The following is a 19,758-nucleotide window of genomic DNA, read 5'->3' as shown; positions in this document are numbered from 1 at the left end:
CTGATTTTCTCTAATAATAGCAGCAGGGTGAGCTTTGGTCTTCTTGTCGAATGAGTAAATCCAAAATATCGGCACCGGTTTCCAATCATCGCCTGTGCTTTTTCATGTGCAATGGACGGTATGGCCGTCGGCCTTTACCTATGCATTCCTCGGTGTCTTGTCAAAGCAGTTGATTGTGCACACAGGAAGAAGTGACGCCAAAGGAGTTTCGACATCCGGACAGCAATCACATCGTAGTGTCAGAGGGTTGGATTTGTGGATCAACGTGATGTCGAATACTCCAGTCAGGCTAGAGAGAGACACTACGTGGATGTCTGTTGAACCATTGTAGTTCATATTACAACGTCTACTCCCTCCACCGAATCCCCCATTCCCCTTTCGCATAACTTGCCTCGACCACATTCCCGCTCATAACAGCCTCGCACTTCTTCCTGGACTCTTGCCTTCCTCCTCCATCATCACCATCTTCTCTAAGTAATCCAACGCTCTGCTTTCCCTTGCCGTGGCCCTTGCCCTTGCCCTTCTCCTTGCCTTTCCCCTTCCCTCCACTATCTCTCCCATCCTCACCTCCAACCAAATCATCAACCACAACCCCGAAAGCACACAGTCTCCTCGCCGCACACCTTACCAATTCCCTCTCCTCCGCCCGCTTCTGCCCTTCTAGCCTCTTCTCTAGCATTTCCGGGGTTTCGGTAATCTTCTCCGCCCAGCCTTTCTCGCCGCCTATGCTGCCGTTCACTTCAGATTTCGATTGAGGGGGTCGGACTCGAAGGCTTATCATGTCGACCTGGCCAGTGGCAGAGATGTCAGACTCGGTTTCAGAGGAGTAGGACGAATTTGTAGCATCGACGGGGTTGACGGTGAGGGGATCTATAGCAGACGTATTAGCGCGTGGATGTTATATGGAGGATTATATGGAGAGGCTCTATTGGTAGGTCAATTCGAATACTCACTTTCAGCATCATCATCTTTGTCTTCCATATCAACGGGTTTCCACTCCTTCGGTTCGGGAGCACCTCGCCGAGCTCTGTTCTTCTTCCTCCCATATGCTTTTTCGGGGTCGTGTCTTACGCCAAAAACAAGCGCCTCGATTTCAGCACAGGATACCGTGACACGCGTTTCGCCTTTGACTTTCTTCGAGACGCCTTTGGTACCCTTGAGGACAGATGGATTGGGTGATACTACAGTGTTAGAGTCCTGCGACAGAAACAGCGAGAGGTCTTTACCGTCGAGTAAAGCGATGAATGTGTCTTGAATGCGACGGTCGGTGCTGCTAGGCGCTTGGCTTGGTTTATTATGACGGCATCGATCGGAGCAGTATTTGACGGTAGTTGAGGCGGCTTTGGTAGTTTGTGACTTCCGGGTGCCTTTGAATGTAGAGTGAGTACATGCTGCATGACAATGGGGAACTACATTAGGGGAGAAAAGGTTCCTAGGAAACGTAAATCGCATGGTAGAGCAAAGGAAGCATGCTTTTCATCGCCTATGGAAAGAGGGAAAGCGAAACGGAGGAACTTGAACAGTCTGAATCTATCACAAGATGTCCACATGGGTTTGACGGTCCCCTCAGCGTTGTGGCATGTTGGAATCCGGAGTCATGGAGCTCGTCCTATGCGTATGAAAATTCGCGTAGAGTCTCAAGCAGAGTGGGCACAAGATGGAAGCGAGAACGAGGATAAAGAGTCACAAATGGATTTCTGCAGTACTCACTGATGATGCGGCCACAAGTATGACAATACGGAATTGCCTCGCCTCCAGGTGTCAGATAGAGTGGTGGAGGCGTAGCGGCGTGCTGTAATAGTTTGAGTACAGTTTTGCGTCATTTGTGGGCCTGTCTGTGTTCAACTGAGAAGCGTACCTTTGTAGGTCGAGACCAGCTATCCATCCATGACATGATGTCTCTGTCCGAAGGATAACACCCGCAAATTCTTGCTTATGTTGGTTGGTTGGGCGAAGGCGATAGTAAAGTCGGTCGTCTGTGAGTACTTTGTCAGACTTCACAAGGTCGGAGAACTGCCACCACGCAGCAGAGGAGGGTATCGGACACAGCTCCCAGACGAGTCGTGGCTAAGCGTCAGCTTTTCCAAAGCATCATACAAGGTACAAGTAAATGTAGCGTCAAGCAGATAGCAACAAGCAAACGACAGCGGGAAGGTTGTTAGTAAAGGGTGACGGTTTTGGCATTGGACCTATAGGTAATCAGTGAGTTGGTTCTGTAGAGTAATTCCACGGTGGCAAGGTTTGAAACCTCAAACGGGAATGGCGCCTTGGCAGGATTATCTACCGTAGTGGCAAAGCGGCTAGCTGCTACCACCAGTAGCATAGTCACAAGCTGTACATTTGCCACAGACAAAATGCAAGACTTACACTCGCAAGACAATGCCTTGCTTCAGTATTTGATCTCCTTTCCGTTGTCTCCATACCTGGATGACTACAAGTAGTGAAGTCCACGATCACACCAGTCCGCCCACACACTATTTGAATCACTTGAATGTGAATAAGAGCAGCATTGCCGTTGGCATTGTCGTCCACCCAGAATCATGGCCAAGCCAACGACGAAAAAATGGGAGAGCGACAGCTTCTATGCCGGCATTGGTGCTGAGCTCAAGGGATGATGCTGGTGGACCCAAGTGATCAGGTTTCAGCCTTGCCATATCCATGAAATTCGAGAACCAGGACTTCGTGTTTGGACTAGACCGTTATAGACACAACATTCAGCACCGTGCTCGATGCATTCCCGTAAAATCTCTTCTTCCCTTCAATGCGCCAGCAGGGATTTCATCTTTCGTGGCGGGCCGCTAGACGCCAGAGTCCCCTAAGGCGATATCCGCTTTCGAAACAAAAACATTAGCGACGCCACCTTCTCATTTCCAGGACCTCAATTGCCATCTGTTCTCATCTGTTTTACTCGGAACGTGCTGGCTGTTTGACCTAGGCCATGGTGAGACTTAAGTTATTGTTAATTTTGCTTTCCTTTGGCAACCCGGCCCTGGTTTCTGCCCTGTCGATCACCGCCGCGATTCAATTACCTCCGAACGATACTTATCCAGACACTGTAGTTGTGAATGATACATTTCTAGATTTGTTGTCTCTTCAGAAGTAAGCTCAGAGCATGACTCACATCGACCAGCCAAATAAGCTTACCGTAGAAACCCCAGTGCCACGGGACTTACGGCACCACCACCGCCGCCCGCAGACTTTGAAATGAGGTACTCGTGGAATGAGAAGGTGAAATTCAAATGGGAGCAGGTATACAGCAACACGATCGACCTCATGGCGGATTTGGCTGTGCTGGGTTGGAACAGTGAGCTCCGAACTTTCCCTGTGACGGTTTTTGCTGGGCGGCGCTTTACCACACAGATTGTAGTAGACACTCTACTGCCCCCGCTTCAGATAAAGTACCTCGTTTGGGGTCTCTATCAAACAGGTCTCCAAATAGGCCGAGGCAAGCACGCTAGGCTTCAAGCGGATATGGTACTGCAGGGTCGACCGCTTGGGTTCTTTACCTACGATACGAGAAGATACGAAACAAAATTGCCCGGGCTGTCCGGGTACCCGACCAATAGCACGCTTCTTTTGAATGGCGATAATCCTGTGAACTACACCTCGATCGCCGCTTCAAGTCAAAAATCCGATCTGCAACTGTCACCGAGTAGTATTTTGACAGTAGACCACGGCACAGCGTTCGACCCTGACGACACGAAGTTGAAGATCTACTACGAATTTGACGGCGTGAAAATCTCGTCTAGTCAGATCTTTACCGCCTACCTGGATGCCCTGGCCACTGCGGCGGTACACGGTCATGACGAAACAGACGCTGCAATCATTGCCTACAGCGAGGACCGTCACACGTCAATCAACGTACGCAGGGATATCTCATGCACGAGTTTTACCTGGGGCATACTCATACGGGCTTTGTTCACGGTTTGGGAGTACGGCACCTTGGGGTATGCTACGTTGAGGGATAAAAGGTGGGAGGGATTGTCCTTTACGATCGATTACGATGGTAAGCCAGCTGGTGAGGGCTTAATTTTGTATAATCCGAGGCCACCACACGAATTAGCAACTTCGAGGTGAGAGATCGGAATTGGAGAACTGTGTGTCGAAGAGGATACCTGTGACAAGCTGCGTAGATCCTTCATGAGAACGTGGAGAGAGTGACAGGGAGGCTTAGATACACACCCAGACGCAAGGATCCATGCATCTTCAGCTCAGAGCACAAATTCACTAGGGTTCAGACAGCGTTTCGGGTTAGATCGTTCCGACGCAGTCAATCGACGTGTATCATAATCCATTCGCGAGGACGAAAGTATCGTACCGCAGGACCTCTTATCTGCCACACTTTCTACTTCAGCAACTTTGATGATAATGTATCGGTTGTCGGGGTCGAGCAGAGAAACAATTCTGACCCACATGGAACTCGCTCCGTATAATGTCACTACTACGCTATTGCTAGAATTGACCTCGGATTTGGTCATCACGACGTCGTGGACGTGGATGTATTTGGCATTAAGATTATTGTTCAAAACATCTTCAAAACCCAAGGTGGTATCGATGAATGTCTTGTGGATGTTTAGCTTGTGGGCCTTCGGGTGTCGGGGGGTAGGGGGGTGGGAGGATATCTGGAAAGTTGTTCATTATGACGAGCACTTAGTCCTCGACCCGTTGAGAGTCGTTCGCTATCTCGATGACGCGGAAGGCGATGACCCTAAGAATGTTGGTTAGAATGCAGGCTGGAGCTTCTGATGACTGTGAGGGTGCGTTTGTATCGAGGCACGATGTTGGAAGAGCATAGAAGTCAAATCCAGGCGGTCGATTTACTTGCGAACATGTTGGGGGTAAGTACCCTTGTATGAGATCTACACCCTCGAAGTCTGGCCACGAATGAGAAGGCATTGGAGCCTTGTTCGGAAAGAGAATTCACTACTTGGGAAAGTTGTTATGCCAGAATTCCCATAACTCTGCTTCAACTTACAACGTTTCTACATTCCGCCACGGGACATCAAGCAAATCGAAACCTCAACCGTCCCCTCCGAAAGCTTCCACAACTTCACGAATCGTCATAGTACGCCGCCAAGAACATCGCCCGCGCGTCCGCATCCCTTGGGTAAAAATACCGCACCTCCACCGCCCCCTCCACCGTACACGCACGCCCCGGCCCGAAATTCACAAACAGCACCCAAAACACCTCGGCGGTGCTGCTCGCGGTCTCCGTCACGACGTACCCGGCCTCCACCCCGTTCACGCCGATCGTGGCTGGAAGTGCGCGCTGCCGGATCAGGATGGCGACGACGTCTTCGGGGACGGTCGTCGGTGGGGAGGTGGGGAGGTTGCGCGTTACGTCGTCTATGGTTACCGGGATGGAGATGTTGGTCAGGCGGAGGAGGCTTTCGTGGACGAAGGCTTCCAGGAGGGAGGGGGAGTGCGCGAGGTGGGTTGCGACGAGGAGGTAGTCGGATGGGATGGACATGGTGGGGATGGTGAGGTCTGCTTTGAGGGGGATGACGGGGTTTGGGGCCTTATGTGGAAGTTTGGGTGGATGGGGCGGAAGGGTTTTGAGGGCGCTGTCTCGAAACGTTTGTCTTGCACAGTGAGTGAGAGTGTTTGAAGGATTGACCTCATGAGAAGTAGCGAGGCTTTCAGGCAAAGTCTGCTAGGTAATTTGTTTCCGAGTCCCGGAATCTCGTCAGACATATTATCGTCTAGGTTCCCAAGCATTCACCGTCCCTTCTGGTAAGGTGTCTCACTCTATCACTGTCAGCATATCTCGAAGAGGGTGTATTAAGAACAAGAACGAGCGAGCCATGAGCTCGTAGAAGGGGTTGTTAGTCTTGACTGATAGAGAGGCTCTCTTGACATGAAGGATGATTTCCCCCAAGAGACCTTTGCCAAGTGAAGTCGGAAGGAAGTGAAGTAACAAAAGCTCTATCAGATATGGTTGTAGATCTCTTTATAGGCTCGAATAGCCCTATCGGCTTCCACGACCTCTTTAATGTCTTTGCGCAGACTGAAGTATCTCACCACCGGGATTCCTTCTATCCTAAACCTATAATCTTTATCGACAATTAGAATGTAAGAGTTCACGGGTTTCCTTTGATAAGTGTATACGGGAGCGGTTTCCTTCTCCCACGTGGTAATTCGAATGACGTCTGAGCTGCTTTGTTGCGCGATGAAGATAGCGAAGGTACCATTGGGAAACACGGTTTCGGGATCATGTGGAGGCTGTGTAGGTCCTATAAAGGCGCTCATAGCGGTCTTGCTAGATATGAGAATTGTCTGGGATGGTGAAGTAGGGCTGGAAGTCTTTTCTTACCAGTTCCTTGACCTTTTGCTCGAGCTTCTGGTCATCGTTGGCTATTTCCGTCACGTTAAAGATCTGATGAGACATGCTGATTGAAATGACTTGTGGTATCGCCGGAACCAGAATAGCAGCAGTAGAGCTCTTGTTTAGAAATAGTAATTCTCAAGACACGAAAACCAAATACATGGCCTTGGTGTCAGTTCATAGCAAGTCAGGCACTGTAGTCTGGAAGGTTGAATTTGAAGCAGACCTCGCTTTATCTATATCGTAGAGTCCCGCTATCTTTGGGGCTACTTCAGCGACAAACAAGTCAACGAGAACTGTACGAGGAAACACTAAAATTGCGATTTGCCTAGGATTCAGGGCGTCGAAGTTCTTTCCAATGCCCCCAATGAATATTCCTGAATTCTTGGGTGTTTTTCATAGAAAATGCGAAACCCGGAGTACCTAATGATTCTTCCTGTTCGACCCCGGTCCCATGCGTCAGACGGAGAAAGATGTCGTTCGTAGTGTACCTCTTCAAATTAAGGGATACATAGGAAAGTGTGCATCTTTAGCTCAAGTATGGCTTGATCAATGTCTGCAGACTATCGCAGTCCAAATCAGAGCGAGTTATTCATGCTCCCGACACGGGTCGTTGATGTGGAATGCAACATATGAATCAAACCTGAAAGCTTTGCGTTACGTCCAACAAGTGGACTGGTCATCAACTCGAGCGCTTCACACAGATTTGCTAGAGCTAAAATAGGAGCCAAACAAACTGAGTCCCTAGAGGTACATATAATGAGGTATTCGGTAATGAATTAGATATACTAGACAAGTAATGACTACAATAGGATAAAAAGTCTATGGAGGAGCGGAACGAGCATTTGTGCTCCGCAAGGAGTCCGCCAAGATGTCAGAAATGTACCCCGAACTTGTACCGAGCTCACTATCCGTGGATGCCATAAGTAGTAGGTTCATGTCGCTTTGAATTTGCTTGATTTTGGGTGAGCCGGCCATTCCCTTTGACATATCTCATGCGCTGTCGAAACGACACACCAAACCATGACCCTTGAATTGACGGAGCCTTTCGGCGAGCCGGTCCCAAGAAGCCGGAGGAATTGTTCCTTGGAGGTCATAGTATTACGGTCTGTTGCACCAATATGACGGCTCAGGGCAGAGTTCTGCTCAACGATTGTTTGACTGGGGTGTTTGCCAGTCTTTCAAATTGCCCCCGTGGCAAGCCATCAAAGCTAAGTATAGAGCGGAGACCATCGGCCTCTGCGTTAGAGTCAACGCAAATTTTCAAAGCACATGGTAAGCAGCATCTCCACGAATTGCGGAGGACTACGCCGCCGCCTGAGAGCGCAAGCGATATATGCACCTTTCTCGTGTCATCAAAAACAAGAGACGTATTCAAGCTTGTACTATAATCGGTTCTGGAGCCATTGCTGGGATTGTCTACCCATTGAGTGAAGATATCTTCGAACGTGCAGGCGTTGATGTTCAGGTTTGGCCCCAGCGTTTCCTCGAGCTGCTCAGGCTTTTGACTTGACCGACTGTGGGTGCAGAGAGGTTGATGGCTCCTTGAAAGATTCATCATTGATTGAGTCGGATCCACAAGGCGAAGATGATTGTTGACTTTAACGATGACCAACAGTCTATGTAGGGATTTTTCGGCGCGAAATAAGGCTTTTTGGACCTCGAGGGGTGTGTCATCTGTTTCGGCAAGCTTCTCGGATGAATTTGAGACTACATCCATCCGGTCAAAGTGGTCGTATTGGGCCGCAGATGCTCGCTCGGTTTGAATCAATGCTATGTCGTCTTTGATGCCCTGGATAATGCCTTCATAAATATGGATTCTGAAGGATCCCGCGATGTCAAGGGGCGCACGGAAATCTAACCACGGCGCTAAGACGGCAAGACTCCCATATTGCACCCCAACCCAGGAGGGTCTGCTTATATGTCCTGAGTCTTCGGGGGCATCGGCATATGAGCCCCATGAGCAGCCAGTGACCGCACAGGCTGCTACTTTAAACCAAGTGTCCCATCGAACGATTTCTTGATCTATAATCTCCGAGAGCAGCGTTATGACCCCCGCCCTCGCGTCTTCCGGGTCCAGAGCTCCGGAAACATCATCCGCTCCGAGAGCATCAGCTACGGCATGCGAGACGAGGATGCCGAGTTCCAGCACAGCGGAGTAGCGCAAGCAGCCCCTTTTGCTGCCAGAAAGACTCCCTTCGGATCGGCAATTTGGACATTGACAAGATTTCTGCACTGTCTCTAACATTTCTTCGGCGCTGGGAAAGTTTTTCAAAACCTCTTCTGGAGTGGCGTTGGACCCCCACTGCTCTGGGTCAGTGTTCTGCGAGCTCATTGGCGAGCCCTGCCAAAGAGGTCTTCTAAAAGGCGGAGCTGAGCTCCCTGATTCCCCAGTTTTCTCTTGTAAAAGACGAGGTGACCTAAAGAGGAGTTGCGCAATCTTATGATCGCGCGAGCGATCCCGATCTTCATCCAACTCAAGCTCAGATTTGAAGCAAAACCCGGCATGTTGGGGCCAATCTTTTACGTTGATAGGAACATGCATCAGCCATTTTGTAATACGCCTCGCCGCGTGTTTTATATCATTCCGCTCTTCTTTGCCAAGATGTACCTTGTACGAGCTGTGTGTAGTGCTCATGAAGTTCTCGGTCGTGTAGAGCTTTTGTCTTTGGTACGAACGGGGCTTCAGATGCTCAGATGATGATCCCCCAACCAAGCGGCAAGGCTCGCCATCAACAATCTCAGCGAGCACCACCGGCCATGCTCGGCTGTTACAGGCTCTATGATCATTAGTGCAGGTCTCCTGGATAATGGTGATGATTTTTCTGGTATGAGCGCCAAGCTTAGCTTCGTAAATCTTTGCAGACTTCACATACACTTCGAGGTACCCCTCAAAGTGGTTGAGCAGCCACAGAACAACGTCACCAGGAAACCTGTCGGCGCGCAGTACTAGATCATTGGACGCCCTCTGTGTCTGCATCACAATCGCAGCAAAATTGGTATCATCCACGGGATGGACATGGAGATTTGCCAATTCTGGAGGAAGGTTTCCTGTTTGATGTCCAACATTTGAGATATTGAGAAAGATGCTTTCGACCACTTTTGAAATGACGGCCCTGATTGGAGCCCTCCAGACCTCGTAACTGTACTTGGTCTCTGTTTGGTGTCCACCTTTATCAAGTACCATCGAAGTAAGTGCTGACATGGTATAAGGCAGGTCGTGGTGTGCGAGAAGACAGGCTGTCGTGGAAGCCATATAACAGATCTCGGGCTCCTTAACAATGTATCGGCCAAGCGCTTGAGAAAAGGTCAACGCTAGTGGCAATTGCCTCTTCTGCAACCTTTGCAGTCGTTCATCGGCATGAGCAACACTGCCAGAAAGTATCATTCCATTTTTGTTTGGATAGGCGAGGCTTCGAGCCGCAGTCATACAACGCTCGAAATTGGCCTCATCTACGCCAGAGCGTTCAAGCCATCTCAGTAGATCTCGTGTATATCCCACAACCGCCCCTGCGGGATTAGCAAGGTTGAGAAGAGCTGTCGCAAGATTGAATCCGGCGCTTGTAGCAGACACTCTTGAAGTTTCCTGCGATTCTGAGTTCATGGTTTGGCTAATCTTGGAGGAGTAGTATTGATCATTCGAAATCGTCGTTGCATTAGTTGTGTTTCTTTGCGACCCTTGCACTTCTCCGTAGGGTTATGATGTAGATCTAATGTCTGGCAAGAAGCCTTTTTCTGGTCTTCGAGAACAGCCGTCACCGTATACTAAGGCTGGAGTGTGGCTGAAGCAGCATCGAGGCTCCAGCAGGCAGCACCCTAGGTCAGCACTCTGTGCCTGGATAGTATCCAAGAAATATTCTAGGCATCCGTTCCTTCAGTACTGTTAGGTCACCTCGCTGGTAAAGATGCGACGACTAACTATGTTGTAGTGAGAAGACTGCGTAGAACCGCATCGGAAATTAAATTAGACGCCTTTCGCCTGCACACAAAGTATCCGCGTCTCCCATCTCAACACAACCTTCATTGATGAAACCCATACGTACGAATTGTGCGAGCTCAGGAAACACCCACGACTTCATTGTGCGACCGTCGCTATGTTCAAGCCACTGCTAAATCTGAAAGGTTCCTCACGTCGCCGTCAAGTTGCTATGGCAAGAGCTGAAGCAAGGCAACCAATCTTCAATCCTTACACGCCGTGCACGTGCGATCTGGCTATCTCCTATGGCGGGACTACTTTGTCTCCGGAAATGGTTCGTACCTCTATACCATGACACCGGGAGGACATCCTACCACCTACTGAAATGCCCTCAGCTCCGCACCGTACGCTCCAAGACAAGTAAGAGGCGTAAAAGCCCCGACAGGCCAACATCATACCTGGGTCTCAGGGGAAAGAAGAGGGAGGAGTCCAAGGCAGACACACGGAGGGAGAATGCTTGGCGCCAGCGAAAGGAGGCGCGAAGATTTCGAGACTTGGAGGCAAGGGCAGGAGCCATGAAAGCTGTCAACCCGGCCCGCAACCCGTTCGCACAATGCTGCTGCTGTGACATGCTCAGCGACTCCGAAGACGAAGCTGTCCGTGAAGAAGCGAGGGCCATGTGCCACACTCGTTTTGACGGATCAACAACCTTCCACCTCCCGAACTGCCTTACAGGCCGATCCAATTACACCGGTCCCGCAAATCCCACCCCAGCCAATCCAAGTCTACACCCTACGTCGACCTTGAAGAAGAAAAAGAGGAGACAATATACTCGGCGCCAGCCCAAGCCGGCGAAAAGGCACCGTGAGATCCCGGAGCCCAACGCAACTCTGGAAGCTCTGAAGGCTGTCTTCAACCCCTACGTCGAATGCTCCTGCGACCTCCACGATACCGAGGAGTGTCCTTTCAGACCGCTTAGCCTTGTGGTACCCGATGATGGAACAACGTCGAATCATCTAGGAACTTGTGCCAAGATGGTCATCGTGCCGCAACCGTCCCACAAAATGCATGCCAGCCCAGCGAAGCGAAAGCCTACATCGATATCGAAGGAGAGGAAGAAGAAGAAGGAAAGAAGGAAAAGAGGCACCGATGTCGCTACTGGCGAAACAATACAATTCGAGGACTACGGCCTCAGACTATCTACGAGCCATTGGCGAGCATATGGACCTGAAGAGGAAGAGTCGCGATTTGGAGAGATTGGGCCAATTGGTACAATCCTAGCTGGTGCAACGAGGACAGGGAAAAAGGACGCGGATCATACAAGGGGTCGAAAGCGTTCATTTTGGTCGCAGCGCTGCCCATATGTTGCAGCAATATTGGGTGTAACGCGAATGATTATGAGGCAGACTCGATGCGCTGGAATTGGGGCGTGTGTGGAGGAACCTGGTATACAAGCAACCATATGTTTAACATTCCAGTCCATGAGACTTGAATATACCTCGTTGCTTGAAGTGATGGCGCGCCTAGGGATCATAAGCGATTCAAGCAGCGCCGGATAGGTCCCTAAAGCCCGCTCCCTAAAGTAAAGTAGTCTCTAAAAGCACCCTAAGGCTAACGGCCCCTAAATCTAACGCCGCACCGCCCGAGCCTTAAAGGATGGCTCCTTCTTCCTGCGTTCCTTTTCTTGAGACTTCTTGTTTCCTGCTAACGCGACATTGGAAATGTACGGCGGGTTGGCATCAAAATTTCAAAGCATTGCCACCACTGCTACTACCAGCCTTCACCCTCTTCTCGGAAGGCAATCCCGTGGCGAGACTCCGCGGAGAAACCGTAGAATCTTATCCTGCGAGCGTGTTCTCAGATTTCAGCCTTGAGAAACCTTATTTTTGAGCGCATCGTCCAGGCAATCCTTCTGGCTAGGAGTCATTATTCAAAATCTTGGCGCAGGAGCCCTGGTATTCATGACTTTCGGTTGACGTCCATATGAGTGAGATCTTTCATTTTCAACGGATCAAAAAGCTTTCCCTCTTTCTTTTTTTCATGTCGCGGGTCTCTCTACAAAGTTCCACATCACCACTCTGGCCGCGCAGCACCCTTGGGCATGTCAATGTGCTTTGCGAAGCCACCTGCATGATGTGCGAGCGGCTATTGCCCAAATTTAGTGATTCAAAAATAACCCAGCCCCACATGCATCGTAAGCTGCATCTCTTGAGGGTGGGTGGTGAAAGAACGCGGTTGGTCCTCTCCAAAACGAGGAGGTGGTGCAGTTTGAAAAGCTGCAGAATTAACGCCCAATGCCATATACATAGTCTGATGATCCCCCGAGCTTCTCTGACAAGTTTCTCCCGAGTAATTTTTCCTGTGCACCTCCTCTCGGCGCTCTGGCATACGCCTCACTGTCTATTCCTCATTTTATAACTGCAAAGTCTTCCAAGCTCGGTTAGTTTCCTGACTTTCACGACATTGTTGGACAAGGCTGCGTTGAGAACAGTCACGCCTACTCATTCTATATATCTTTTAGCAAGCCCGTCTAAGTCATCTAGAAAAACGCAACTAAAAGCATCTGCTGAATCGCGCAAACATCCATCAACCAAGTGTCCAAGTCCACAGTCAAATTTTCAAAAACGACGACAAAAAGTAAAGCCTGATAGCCCTGTCGGTAATTCTGACGCTTGTATCTTCCGGCCGATCCCAAAGCTGAAGAGGAAGTGTTCTCCACAGCTTCCACGCCAAGTCTGTTTGTTCGCAAAGCCTTCAACCTTCGCCGGCAAACCCTTGTGCTTGAGAGCCAAAACAATCTCACGCGTGGTGCTTGCCCGAGGCCTGGTGGCTGTTGCAGTGAATACCAAGCACCTAATCTCCATCCGCCAACGTATACGTTCCTCAAGACTTACGAAAAGAATCTCCACAACTATATCCGACATGACGGCAAACCAGACCTTGGTACATGGCTGGAAATCGACCGATTGTGGACGAGGGACGAGCGACATCCTATGGAGTTGCCTCTCCACTATACTCCTCTGTGTTTGGACAGTGATCCATCTTCCGCTTCCATGTTGTTCAGTTTTCCAAAATGGTCAACCCATACCAGGCGAACCATCGCGGTCTTGGAGAAATTGGATCATCAGAAATGGGATCGTGCCAGCAGTGATCAGTGTCATCGCCCCGGAGTTCTTGACCTTTACCGCCATCAAGGAGCTAATTTTCGCTTGGAAGCACCAAAAAAGGATAACCGAAATGAACTGGACTCTGACCCATACTTTCTTTCTGCAAATGGGCGGTTTCTGTCTTGAAACCCCTTCAGGGAAACGTCTGCAGTTCGATGGCATTGAACTACGGTCTGCAATAGACGCGGGCAAGGAAATAGGAAATCGATCTCCAGACTGGCTTCAGAAGCTCAAGGAGGTGGAAAATTTTCAAATCAACGACCACGCCACGTCAAATTCCCTGGTGAAATTCATTGCTTGTAGCCAGGCGCTATGGTTGGTGACTCAAGTCATATTTCGAGTATGTCAGCATCGGGCTGTAACGCTCTTGGAAGTCAGCACATCGGCGTACGTAGCCTGTGCATTGACTGCTTATGTCGCTTGGTGGGAGAAACCACAGAATGCTACTTTGCCGATCATGATTCCCTGCTCTGATGAAGACTTTCCTAAAAGAAGTACAAAGGATCCATTGTACTATAGCAAGATTAACTTGACAGATTATTTTTGGGAAGGCCAGCAGCGGGGTAAACATTTTTTCGGCAGCGATAAGGCACATTTTATTTTATGGGGACTCATTCCTCTTTGCCCAGCAATCTTCGGCGCCATTCACGTTGCGTCATGGAACATCAGACTTCTTTCAAACGTGGAACAGTGGTTGTGGCGAGCAAGCGCTCTATATTGCTGCACCGCAGGTTTGCTATTCCTTCTGTTGACATCGATTTCTTGGATCTGCGTAGACTTGTCTTGGATTCGAGACGCTACGGCGGAGATGGTCTCATTTTGGGCGCAACTCGTCATTGTCTCGCTTTACGTTCTCGTCCGGCTATTCATGATCGCCGAGGCTTTCGCGAGTCTCCGAGCACTACCTCCCAGTGCCTACGAGTCTGTACACTGGTTGAGCTTTATTCCTCACACGACTTGAGAATTAGCGGCAAGCAAGAGCACGGGAGGAACAGGCTGGGAGGCAGTAGGGGTTTCTCGCAGAGGGGGGGCAGGATTCTGTTGTAGCTGCGCAGCTTGGGGGGCCGGTCGCACTGGCATATTCGTCCGAAGCCCGCGTTGGAGAGGTGGATGGCTTGAGAATGTGAGAGATCTGTGCGCGTGTTTGGGCGAATATCAATACTGCGAGTTCTGATGCTTTGCTCTGTTTCTTTCTACTTGCTATTTTGTACTTTGAAGGGATGCTTTGCATACTACCTATGCTATAGACTTGATTTTCTGGTACTTGCTGAGCGTTGGAATGTAGCTTTAGAGGCAATTGCATAAGCACACTGTTACGAAGTCGCCGCAGAGTCATTGCTAGATATTCTCAACTTCGGAAGCACAAACCGCTCCTTCTCATCTTCAATCTCCTTGTCCTCCTGAGAATCCGTGGACCAGATGAACACCCCGAGGCCGTCGTCCTGGCCCGTTGGCTGCCACCCCGCCTCCCCCTTCCGGATCACACAGCTCTCGACGAGGCTCGCCGCCACCCGGTTCAGGTTGAGATAGGTGGTCGCTTCCGTCGGCGGCCCGGTCTTGTAGCCTCCCGGCAGCATATCAGGGATGGGGAAGTCTCGAACGATGATCAAAGCTAATGTGCATGTGCCTAGCTCGGACCCGGGTGGCATTAGTCTCCCCAGCGGGTGCCGTGTGCGAAAACGTCTCATTTGAGATTGGAGCGGCGATGACTGGGACTGGGAGAGAGGGAGAAACCGAGAATGAGATGGAGACCGGAGTCCCGTGGCGCTTACCGAATGTATATTTCCGAGGCGTCATCTGCCCCTTCGCGTGCTCGGTCTTTTTCGCGCCCGGCGACAAGAACTCCATGGGTCCTCTGCCGCCATCCATCATCGTCTCGTAGTAAAAGTAGTCGAGCACTCCCCGGCAGTCCTCCTTCTCCATGGGAGGTTGATTCCATCGCTGAATCGGAGTGCAGTACCATTCCCAAGAGTCGCCTTCGATGGCAGATCGATTGGTAGACTGGCTGACTTCCCTGGCTGAGGTGAGGTTGACGAAGCTGGGAATGTTGGAAATGCTTGACGAGGAGGGAATGCTGGCCGCGTGGGCAGCAGGTAGCAGGATGTCTGTGAGGAGAAGAAGAAGAAGATACAAGATCATGTTGAGACTATGCTGGGAAGCGTGCTGAACTTCGTGACGGAGAGCGCGCTGGTTTACCCGAGAAGAGACGCTGTCCCCACAAGTTTTCTTCAAAGGTGGTTAGGATTGTGGGGGCACGGGGGGTGAGAGTGGTGTATATGCGAGTTGCGCAAGCCGAGCCGTCAACCCTTTGGTGCGCGTCGTCTAGAAAAATCCCCGATCGCAGTCGATCACAATATGCTCGCGTGAGCATGTGCGACGGACCTACTCGGGGGGATGAGTAATTCTGCGAATAAGCTGTTGTCGCGTTCTAACCCTCGTTCTCAACGGCGCTCTATGGACCAGATGTTCGATTTAGGACATCAGAGGCGGACTTCTTATGAGATTTCCAACTAGAGACGGAATTCCAAACACGTCGATCATGATGGCAGCTACGGAGGAATGGAGAGAGAGTGTGTGTGGTCGAGGTAGTGTTACCCAATCTTTTTAGGTTCGATTCGTAATGGCGCTGGTACAACATATTGGTTTCGTCTTTGATTTCGGAGCAAAGCTGGTAACGGTGCATCAACTAAATGCTCCACTGCCAGTTAACTTGTCGATTTCTACCGTTGGTGGTGCAGTTGGAGGTCTGACGGTTGGTAATTGGTGCAGTTTTGATCTTGAAACCAACTATTTCAAATGGTTCAACTGTTAGTTTTGTGATTTGTGGACATAGCTACTTTGAAGCCATTTGCAGCCTTGACGATTGTTCTTCTTCCATCGTTCAGCTATCCGCCCTCTATCAAGCCATCTCTCTTCAACAACTCCTTGATTCAGCTAGTCACCGGCTCCTTCTTCCTCCTTTCTCTTCCTTGACGACATCGTTCGAAGTCACTACGGGCAGTGTAGGCTGGTAAGAGGTAGAGCTACATCCTGGGACCACATCATACTTCATTTTACCTCTTCCTCATGAATAAGTCGTGCTTGCTGAGATCTATCAGTAAAAGGTATATCGAGGTATTTCTAGCACGGTTCAGCCCTCTGGTATGCGATGTGTAGAGAGTTCCATTCATGAAGCCCCATTGTCCCACCAGTTTTTTAATCACCCTCACACCTAAAGGTACTACCAAAATGATCGAATGTTACAGTAGTATCGCTTAAAGCGTAGTATTCTATAGTAGGGAATACACTGATTAGAAAAGATATATCAGCAGAGGCCTCACCTGACGGAAATTCTGGTCTTCAACCACTGAAATCACTCCCCGATTATTTTATCTGATAACTAGTACTTATTTTCTATAAATATAACGGGTAATTGGTTGAAGATTTCAAATCCGATTGCAGTTGGAGCGCCTAGAACCAAATGTTTCAACCGTTGCCAACCCGGTTTCAGAGAGCTGCAGGGCTAGGAAAGGGGCGATGGGCGTGTCGGCTTCTAGGATGGCGAGGCGGAGGGCGGTCGGGCTGTAGAGTAGGCTTGCAAGTGTGACTGGCAAGCTGCGTGTAAAATGTCTGTGGCAGAACATCCAAAGTGCCATATTTTAATGACGTAGTAAGTTTTTAATGACAAGCTTTACAGTATAATAATTGGCTGTAAAATTTGATATCTGCTGAAGAAGAACAATTACGAACTTATAGGTTTTTTCGTGCGTGCCCTCGTTGTAGAGTTGTGATAGGTTGTAAGAAGGGACTTTTTGATGTTCGGGCGGAACCCCTGAATTTGCTGAATTTTACACGCTGTCAGCCGATGGGATGAATTAGCTTGCTTTGCTTGGTGGGGTTATATCCTGCTGCAGGCTTCCTGTTTCATAGAATAATAAGTGAGTAATTGAACAATCCTCTCACCTACAAGAACTTCAGCCTCGTCAATCTTCTGAGCTGCACACCTTGATGTGGCTACAGAATGAGTAGCTCTACCAAGACTAGACACCTAAGATCTTGATGCTCCTCTTCCTTGGGCATCAGAGAATCCTCAGGTAACGTAGCCATCATCGTCGTGGTCCGTTTACGAAAAAGAGGTGCACCTGCGAGTTATGACACGCACAAACTCGGATCACAAGACGCAGCAGAGTTTGGTGCCTTGGCTAAAGCTGACTGCAGGAATGTGTAGGATCGAGGAGGGTGCAGGAAGCGCAATGTAATGAATAAGCCCCAAAGGTAGGCTCTGCTCACGCACAATATGCCGACTTCCTGAAATCTCACTGCATATGTATATAAGATGCTCAAATCCAGTATCTGATCTGGTTTCTTTTCACTCTCGTTCTCACCTCGGTTTGACTATCAAGCTAGCTTTCATTGCTTCTGTATTTGATCATCAGCGGTCCCCCAAACATTCAACCTACATTTCGGTGTGTGTCACTAACGATGCGGTCTCTCACCCTTGCAATCACGGTCTCTGCAAGCCTCTCGGCGGCATGGATGCCCTCGAGTGCCACCTTGCCACTCCGTGGAGTCAATCTCGGCTCTCAATTCGTCGTCGAGCCCTGGATGGCCAGTGATGAGTGGAACAGCATGGGTTGCGGCGGTACAGCATCCGAGTTCGATTGCGTCAGTAAGCTTGGTCAGACTCAAGCCAACAAGGTTTGGGCAATGCATTGGAACACCTGGACCACCCAGGAGGATATCTCTAAGATGCGGTCGTACGGCCTGAATGCTATTCGGATTCCTGTTGGATACTGGATCCGTGAAGATCTGGTGTATTCTGACAGCGAACATTTTCCGCAAGGGGGACTCCACTATCTGGAGCAGATCTGTGGATGGGCGAGCGACGCAGGACTTTATATCATTATTGATTTGCATGGTGCGCCGGGAGCCCAGGTTGCTCGGAATGCAGATACCGGACAGGTATGTTTGGCAGAGAGATGTGGAGACGGACAGTAATTGACCAACTTCCAGGATGCTTCGACGCCAGGCTTCTACGTTGACTACCAGTACGAGCGCGCGTACAAGTTCCTCGAATGGATGGCAAACATCATCCACACGGACAAGAGTTACAGGAATGTCGGCATGCTGGAAATCCTCAGCCAGCCCGTCCAAGGCAGCAACAGCGAAACGGATTCCATGAGGCAAACGTTCTACCCCACCGCATGGGCGCGCATCCGAGCCGCAGAAGCTGCCCTCAAAATCAGCCCGAACAACCTTCTGCATATCCAGATGATGGTAAGGGAGTCCCACACCCGATCAAAGAATACTGATTGATGGATACGAAACGTAGAACGCAAAATGGGGCTCCGGCGACCCGCACCAACACCTCACCGACGACACCTTCGCCGCCTACGACGACCACCGCTACCTCAAATATTCCGACGACAACGGCATCAACGACCCCGGCACCGGCCGAACCCCTGCCGCCTACCTCAAGGAATCCTGCCACGACGACCGCGGCGGCAACTGGCCCACCGTGGTCGGCGAGTTCAGCCTCAGCGTCGCCGACGACCTCGAGTGGAACAGTTCCGAGTTCGCCCCGCCGGATAGCCACGTCGGCTGGTATGCCAAGTGGTTCGCGGCGCAGATCCAGGCGTACGAGAAGCAGGACGGCTGGATCTTCTGGAGCTGGAAGGCGGATTATATCGCGGGGAGGAATGATTGGAGGTGGTCGTATCAAGGTGAGTTTCCTTCGAGTTATGCCTCGAGAGTTGCACTGAAAAACGTGGGCAGCGGCCGTGACGGCGGGTGCGATCCCGCAGAACCTGAAAGATGCCGTCAATTCGAATCCTTGCGCTGGCATCTAGGTGGTCGATAGCTGGTTGTAGGTCGCGGGCCTGAAGCCGTGCGCACGGTGTTTGTTGCTGGTCTGGTTTCCCGTTGGGGGTAAGTACTGTAGCTGCGATGTAGGATACGGTCATGGGGAAAGAAGATCTTGTTGCTTGCTTTTACATGTATCAGAATCGTTTCGGAGGTCTAAGGCTGTAACATGGATGTAGAGGTGCAGCTAAAAAAACAACCGATTGAGCACAAGAGTCCAGATATTTTTCATTTTCGTGAATGTGAGTGTGAGTGTGGAGTGTTTGACACTTTGACGAATAACGAGCGACATAAACATCAGCGAGCAAGGCGAGGCTGAACGGCATGATATTCCCATTTCTTCGTTCCGTGGGCTACAGTCTACCTGGGCTATAACGATATATCGTTTCATGGAGACAGTATCGTTACAACCAAATTATCGTTAAGCCTAGATTTGCACTAATTACTACTGAAATACGCCTGAATCGATGCCTACTTTTACGCAGAAGCCTTACGAGCCCTAATTTCTC

General features: G+C 50.1%; 8 protein-coding genes across 8 annotated transcripts; 3 read left to right on the top strand and 5 right to left on the bottom strand.

The window, feature by feature from the left end:
* Positions 1-346: 346 nt before the first annotated feature.
* On the bottom strand, positions 347-1,885 carry HO133_003548 (uncharacterized protein; the record flags this gene model as incomplete). The annotated part of the gene is made up of 4 exons (XM_037294470.1): positions 347-870; positions 954-1,367; positions 1,711-1,792; positions 1,859-1,885. 4 exons carry the CDS (start codon positions 1,883-1,885, stop codon positions 347-349), a joined length of 1,047 nt encoding a protein of 348 aa, XP_037149158.1.
* Positions 1,886-3,204: 1,319 nt separating this feature from the next.
* On the top strand, positions 3,205-4,077 carry HO133_003547 (uncharacterized protein; the record flags this gene model as incomplete). The annotated part of the gene is made up of 1 exon (XM_037294469.1): positions 3,205-4,077. The coding sequence occupies one exon, from the start codon at positions 3,205-3,207 to the stop codon at positions 4,075-4,077; it is 873 nt and encodes a 290-aa protein (XP_037149157.1).
* Positions 4,078-4,650: 573 nt separating this feature from the next.
* Positions 4,651-5,470, bottom strand: HO133_003546 (uncharacterized protein; the record flags this gene model as incomplete). Its single annotated transcript, XM_037294468.1, has 2 exons — positions 4,651-4,708; positions 5,055-5,470. The coding sequence occupies 2 exons, from the start codon at positions 5,468-5,470 to the stop codon at positions 4,651-4,653; spliced, it is 474 nt and encodes a 157-aa protein (XP_037149156.1).
* A 458-nt stretch (positions 5,471-5,928) lies between these two features.
* Positions 5,929-6,388, bottom strand: HO133_003545 (uncharacterized protein; the record flags this gene model as incomplete). Its single annotated transcript, XM_037294467.1, has 2 exons — positions 5,929-6,276; positions 6,314-6,388. The coding sequence occupies 2 exons, from the start codon at positions 6,386-6,388 to the stop codon at positions 5,929-5,931; spliced, it is 423 nt and encodes a 140-aa protein (XP_037149155.1).
* Positions 6,389-7,454: 1,066 nt separating this feature from the next.
* HO133_003544 (uncharacterized protein) lies at positions 7,455-9,929 on the bottom strand (the record flags this gene model as incomplete). Its single annotated transcript, XM_037294466.1, has 1 exon — positions 7,455-9,929. The coding sequence occupies one exon, from the start codon at positions 9,927-9,929 to the stop codon at positions 7,455-7,457; it is 2,475 nt and encodes an 824-aa protein (XP_037149154.1).
* A 490-nt stretch (positions 9,930-10,419) lies between these two features.
* Positions 10,420-11,800, top strand: HO133_003543 (uncharacterized protein; the record flags this gene model as incomplete). The annotated part of the gene is made up of 2 exons (XM_037294465.1): positions 10,420-10,575; positions 10,637-11,800. The coding sequence occupies 2 exons, from the start codon at positions 10,420-10,422 to the stop codon at positions 11,798-11,800; spliced, it is 1,320 nt and encodes a 439-aa protein (XP_037149153.1).
* Positions 11,801-14,721: 2,921 nt separating this feature from the next.
* Positions 14,722-15,547, bottom strand: HO133_003542 (uncharacterized protein; the record flags this gene model as incomplete). The annotated part of the gene is made up of 2 exons (XM_037294464.1): positions 14,722-15,035; positions 15,181-15,547. 2 exons carry the CDS (start codon positions 15,545-15,547, stop codon positions 14,722-14,724), a joined length of 681 nt encoding a protein of 226 aa, XP_037149152.1.
* A 2,376-nt stretch (positions 15,548-17,923) lies between these two features.
* HO133_003541 (uncharacterized protein) lies at positions 17,924-19,236 on the top strand (the record flags this gene model as incomplete). The annotated part of the gene is made up of 4 exons (XM_037294463.1): positions 17,924-18,349; positions 18,401-18,664; positions 18,720-19,110; positions 19,163-19,236. 4 exons carry the CDS (start codon positions 17,924-17,926, stop codon positions 19,234-19,236), a joined length of 1,155 nt encoding a protein of 384 aa, XP_037149151.1.
* Positions 19,237-19,758: the final 522 nt, after the last annotated feature.

This window comes from Letharia lupina, assembly GCF_014066315.1.
Source record: "Letharia lupina isolate WasteWater1 chromosome Unknown contig_18, whole genome shotgun sequence".
Lineage (NCBI taxonomy): Eukaryota > Fungi > Ascomycota > Lecanoromycetes > Lecanorales > Parmeliaceae > Letharia > Letharia lupina.
Note: the sequence above shows the minus strand (reverse complement) of the source record. Positions and strands in the feature narration are given on the sequence as shown.